The sequence below is a fragment of the Nicotiana tomentosiformis genome, chromosome 6 (assembly GCF_000390325.3).
Source record: "Nicotiana tomentosiformis chromosome 6, ASM39032v3, whole genome shotgun sequence".
NCBI classification, from domain to species: domain Eukaryota; kingdom Viridiplantae; phylum Streptophyta; class Magnoliopsida; order Solanales; family Solanaceae; genus Nicotiana; species Nicotiana tomentosiformis.
This window is the reverse complement of record NC_090817.1, coordinates 37999184-38004761: the sequence shown is the minus strand read 5'-3', so window position 1 is coordinate 38004761 and position 5578 is coordinate 37999184. Positions and strand designations below refer to the sequence as shown.

Genomic DNA, 5578 nt, shown 5'->3' with positions numbered 1-5578 from the left:
GCACAATTGGGCATATGTTCTTGCAGAGTTTTATAGTGCCGTTTCCATAATTTTACGAGTTTTCAAGTAGACACTTCAACTTGTACAAAATACAGGTTCTTCTTTGGTCAACAACTCATAACCGCCGAAATACACACATATTTTTACACAGCTCACTCCATCGTTAAAGAAATTGATTTCTAACTATGATTCAAGTATATATAACCAACAAATTTGCAGACTCGAATGGTATAGAATTCACAAAGCTGCCTTTAATTCAACGTCCAGGTGGTACAAGGTACTTCTATCATTGCGCCAGAGAGCCATCAGCCCATTTAATTTGTTCACGGGTTTAATTTATTTGCATTTGGGAAAGGAGTTGGTTGTTATGATCCTAAAAATTAGTTATGCTAGCACTAGTTATGTTGAGATTATTTTTTATCTAACTGTTTGGTTTGGTGTATTAAGGTATTGCATAATTTCTTTAAAAAATAGTTGACAAAAATACCCTCCACATTCTTTAACTTTGTACACTGAGGTGCAATTATGTCTTTAACTCTACTTCTGCAAGTATTGAAAACCCCTGCATTGCTAATATTATAGTTTGCTATGTATTAGTTATACACAGCTAATACTTGCATTGTTTTTTTCTAATACCTCCTACAAAACGACCCCTTAGAGTATAACTGGTGGATGAGCTGCCATTAGATTTCGTTATTCCTAGCAGACCACCCATGTAAAATTTCTTTCTAAACATATTTTTTATGGTTAATTTTTTGTCCTTTCAAGTGGCTTTCAATGTTTGTAATACGAACTTGATGTGTAGGTTTTTGGTTTCTGCACCGTCATCTGGAGGTTCATACAACACGGGAAGCAAATATGGCATTTTTGGTGGAAATGGAAAAGGCCCTAATTAATCAATTTTACCTCCTCACCACCATCTTCACATCTCCTCTTTCTATTGTCCAAAGATCTCAACAAAAATTGTGCATCTTAAGCTCACTCGCTCAATTCATCAATCGTAAACCATTCACTTGGAATCTTGGATATCCTTGAAGAATGACGAATTATTATAAGCACTTACAAAATGATGTGAAAATGATACACTAGTATACAAACTATTCCAATTCTACTTCCCGCTACAGTTACAGAACAATAAATGAACTCATAATCCTAAACTAGGAGTGGAATACAAACTCTGATCTCTCTGCCCGTAGTGTAATCAGTTATTGCCCATGCCAAACTACTTAGTTGCCAAAAAATCCTGGACCAGCCCGTGAGAGTAGTTCCTTGCCAGCATCCTCACCCATCAGTGTCATGTCCTCAACAGTATATGGCCCTTTTCTTGAGGTTTCAAGAACTGAAATCAAGAGAGAACAGAGAGAAAATGCAACAGGTAAGTATTAAGAAGCAGCAGCAACCAAGAAAAAGAAAGCTTCCAGAACCGCAAGCAGTGGCGGAACCAAAAATTTATACAAGGGGATTCAAAAAAAAATTAGGAATATATGACCTACAGCAACTTTCAACCCCCTTCACTACAATAGTTGAATTTTTCTTCGCTAGCCTTTGGACATAGATTTGGTTGAAACTTGAAAAAGTGTTTTTGAAGTTGTGTTAAAAAATATTTTTTCGAAGTTGAAGTTGTGTTTGGACATGCATTTTATTTGGGGGAAAAAATCAAGGTTTTGTGAGTGGAAGAAAAAATCACCCAAAAACGGCCCTAAACCAGTATTTGGGAACTAAAAACTATCATATTTCATGAATAAACACTGTTTTAAAAAAAATAAAAAAATAAAAGTAGCCAAAATCTATGGCCAAACGGGAGCTTCATGTCAGGGGGATTCAGCAGCTCACATATAACCAAATAAAATAATTTATACCCTATTCGCACATTGTAAGTTTTTATGACTACTTAGTTCCGCCACTGACTGCAAGCCAATCACACATTTCGCAGGTTTAAGTCAAAAAAAAATTGCTCGTACCTCGAGTTCCATCGGGGGAGGCAACCAATCCTTTGAAAATACAGTCTCCATCTTCGCCTCGACAGGCATATCCAGCAATTGGGGTGCGGCAAGACCCATCCAAGGTCTTCAGAAAAGCTCTCTCACATGCAACTGCTAATCTGGTTTCCTCATGATTTAGTAAGGCGATATAATTGGCCTGTAATTGAAGTTTATCATTAAAGAATAATAGAGAACTGCAATAGAAGCATCTATATTTATGGAAGAAAAGATGTGAATACCATTGTCTCATCATCACTTCTGCATGCAATACCAATGGCTCCCTGAGCAACTGCCGGTAGCATATCCTCTATAGGAAGAATGGAAGTGACATTTTCTGTCATATCTAGGCGTTTTAGCCCTGCCAGTGCCAATAATGTAGCTTGGACTACCCCCTCATTCAGTTTTCTTAACCTTGTCTGAACATTGCCTCTGAAGTTCTCCAGCACCTATAGACAAAATTTGTTTCACAAAATTAAAGTAGCTCAAACAAACTAAAAGGTGAAAATCATTAAGAAATGAGCAGAACTAAGCCAAATATTATACAGGATATTAACTTTACAATATGTTACCCCATTTCACACATCCCTAACTGTTGTTTAAAATATCTCCAGCTAAATCCAACACAACCCTAGTCATCTTTTTCACTTGATCTTTCAAGCAAGACAAATGTCATCAGTATCAAAACGTATTTTTTTGAAAAGTATTAAAACGTACTCTTTTATAATATATTGATGTGATTTCAACAAATTACCCCATTTTACATATCCCTAACCATTGTTTAAAACAACTCCAACTAAATCTAACACATTCCTAGTCATCTTTCTCTCTTGGTCTTCATGCAAGACAGATTTCATCAACAAAATCAAGATGGAGTGTGCCAGCATAAGTTATGATTGTATCTCGACAACCAACATGAAAGCTTCTAAACTTTCTTTTCATAAAATATTTTGAGAAGTTATTTGGACTATCAAAACAATATGTGCTGGACTTACATTGAGTGATGGATACCGGTGAAGAATCTGTGACTTTCTCCTTAGTGATGCAGTACCCACTGTGCTTCCAGATGGAAGTTGTGCCAGTGAACCAGCAGTCAAAGAAATAAATACATCCCGTACATCTTCACGTGGAAGATTGCAGGGCAAAATTATTTTGTCTGGTAGATATGTGGGCACATCTTTCATTGAGTGGACAGCAATATCAATTTCCCCATTGATGAGGGCTTCATCTATCTCTTTTGTGAATAAGCCTTTCCCACCAATGTCTGCAAGAGGCTGACTTAATATTTTATCACCTGTGGTTTTTATTATTACAATTTCAATGGCTCCCTCTTCAGCAAGGCCAGGATCTGAGGCTATCAGCTTCTCTCGAGTCTCATAAGCTTGGGCAAGGGCTAGGGGACTGTCCTACACAAGGAATGCATTACGTAATTCATAAGAGAAGAGTTTCTCAACAACCTAAACAACCAAAAATGGAAATAGATGAAGAAAAAAATACATAGCAAAATCTTGAGATATAAAGGGGCTTTTATGCCTCATACGTTCCCATTGTTCCTAAATAAATTTATGGAATAAGTAATGAACACAAAAATAGTCTTTGCTCCATCACAGGAAACATCCAGTTAGCTTTATAAGAAAAGCGACTAATATGTCAGGCAAAAGCAAGGTAAGTAAAAGAAAGATAAGAGGTGTGAAAATTCAATAAAATTAATAAGAATTGTAATAGCAACATACAAATAAAATCATGCATACTTGTAAAAGAAATAGGGTATAAAATCTATGATCATGCATTAAGAATTATATCTAATATTGTGACCATCTTGTCTCAATTAATGGTCACATACTAACTTCTTGACGAAGAAATGGTATAATGTCTAGTTGTCTACATACTGGTACTAATCATAACTTAATTCGAAGATGCTTAACATAGGCATAAACATGTGCATCAACTGATATGGAATGTTAGTGCACAAGAAAAAGAAATATAATATTTTTATATGTCCAGTCAATTACATTAACGCAAACTCAGTAGGAGAATCCATGGAAGAAAAAATAAATCTGAACTTCATTTGCTGGTCGGAAATTCTTTACGTCCACAATGTTATTTAAGATTCCTCCACTTTCTGGACCTTTCTGCTATTGATACAAAACATACTGATTTCAGGAGTTGATTAATTTCAAACAATTGCACTCGGTTTCCTCCTGGTAAGAACATAACAATGATATTCGAAAGATTGTTTTCTGGAAAGCACAGACTGGCACGTAATCCCAACTTACCACATACGACAACTACTCTCCAAATTAACCATCTAAGCATTGAATTCTACTGAGCAATTAGCTCAAAAGCTCTTTAACCCACAACTCTCTTTTTAGAAAACACAGAAAATATTGAGCTAACAAGGTGGAAAGAATATGGAGCTCAAAGTCCAAGCCTAAGATTTGGCCAGTGATAAATTAAAAAGTATAAGCTCTCTGCACTTATGGTGTAAAAAGGATTTATACAGGGCACTTAAAAAGACAACTACAGGTAATTATTAATTGGTAACCTTAAAAAATGGAAAGCAATCTTCTATAATAGGTGAAAATACACTGATAGTATAAAAAAATCTTTACGCTATCAGTGCATATAACTTAAACTCTAAACTAAAAACTGACAGCATTCCCCATTCTAACTAAATGAAAATGTAAATAGAGCAGAACTCACTTCCTTAATATTGCGATTTTATACCTAAAGGTTTTAAAAACTACTAGCCAATACAATTAGTTTAATTTTAGAAATGCTTCAGTTCCCTTCCAATATTCCTCTCCGTATCCATAAAATCTCTAGATTTCATTAATTTTTTCCGGGAGTTTGCATAGAATATCTATAAAGCCAGCAAAAGAATCAAAACTGCTGGAGCAAATGATAAGCTTTACTTCTTAACAAATATTACCAAGCCCCGTACTAAATTATACATATGAGCTACTAATAAATATTTTCCGTCGATAGTTTATACATCAATTATAAAAGCCACAACCTTTGTCAAAATGCAAAATTTAAATAAAGAATCAGATAGTACCTTCCCCTTGTGCCTATTCTTATGAGAGCAAGCTTAGTTTGGGTCTCCTGTTCTACAACAATGGAAGCCCTTGCGACCAATATCTTTCTGCGTTGATTTGGGAATACAGAAGTGAGGCAGGGGAAGGAAAACCCTACATCTGAACTTAAATGAGAATTGAAAGGCTTAAGGCTAGGGCACAAATGAGTAGAAATAGCGATTTTCTCCATTTTGGAATAGAAATTGAGAGGAAAAGAGGGAATCTAGGGAAAAGGGACCTTTTCTGTTTTGGGTTCTTGATTTGGTTCTACTTATCCTCCAGCTCATCCTGCTACATCAGCAGTTTAAAAATCCTAAAAGTGGTCAATGGACCCCGCTTACCATCTATTCTGCTAATTAGATGCTGCCATCTCATTTCTCACCTTACACCTCAGCTAAATTCATGAATCAATGGACTATTTTTTGTTTGTAAGAAGGAAAACAACTCTGCTTTATTTTAACAACTAGATGATGGTAGGCCCCCAATCTCAAAAATGAGTATATTTCACCCGTTTCTTTATAA

At 35.6% G+C, this 5578-nt stretch overlaps 1 protein-coding gene across 1 annotated transcript; it reads right to left on the bottom strand.

Annotated features, from left to right (window-relative positions):
* Nucleotides 1-1028: 1028 nt before the first annotated feature.
* On the bottom strand, nucleotides 1029-5327 carry LOC104103836 (porphobilinogen deaminase, chloroplastic-like). Its single transcript, XM_009611771.4, has 5 exons — nucleotides 5038-5327; nucleotides 2975-3380; nucleotides 2222-2428; nucleotides 1962-2139; nucleotides 1029-1339 (listed from the first exon to the last, which is right to left on the bottom strand). The coding sequence occupies exons 1-5, from the start codon at nucleotides 5244-5246 to the stop codon at nucleotides 1227-1229; spliced, it is 1113 nt and encodes a 370-aa protein (XP_009610066.1). The 5' UTR covers nucleotides 5247-5327; the 3' UTR covers nucleotides 1029-1226.
* Nucleotides 5328-5578: the final 251 nt, after the last annotated feature.

Bases quoted from the DNA above. Each gene is read 5' to 3' on its own strand.
- LOC104103836 (XM_009611771.4), bottom strand. From the start codon at position 5,246: ATGGAGAAAATCGCTATTTCTACTCATTTGTGCCCTAGCCTTAAGCCT. The intron at 2,429-2,974 runs GTAAGTCCAGCA...TTTTGTCTATAG, and splicing joins ACCGGTATCCATCACTCAAT to GTGCTGGAGAACTTCAGAGG. The intron at 1,340-1,961 runs GTACGAGCAATT...TCTTGATTTCAG, and splicing joins CTCCCCCGATGGAACTCGAG to TTCTTGAAACCTCAAGAAAA.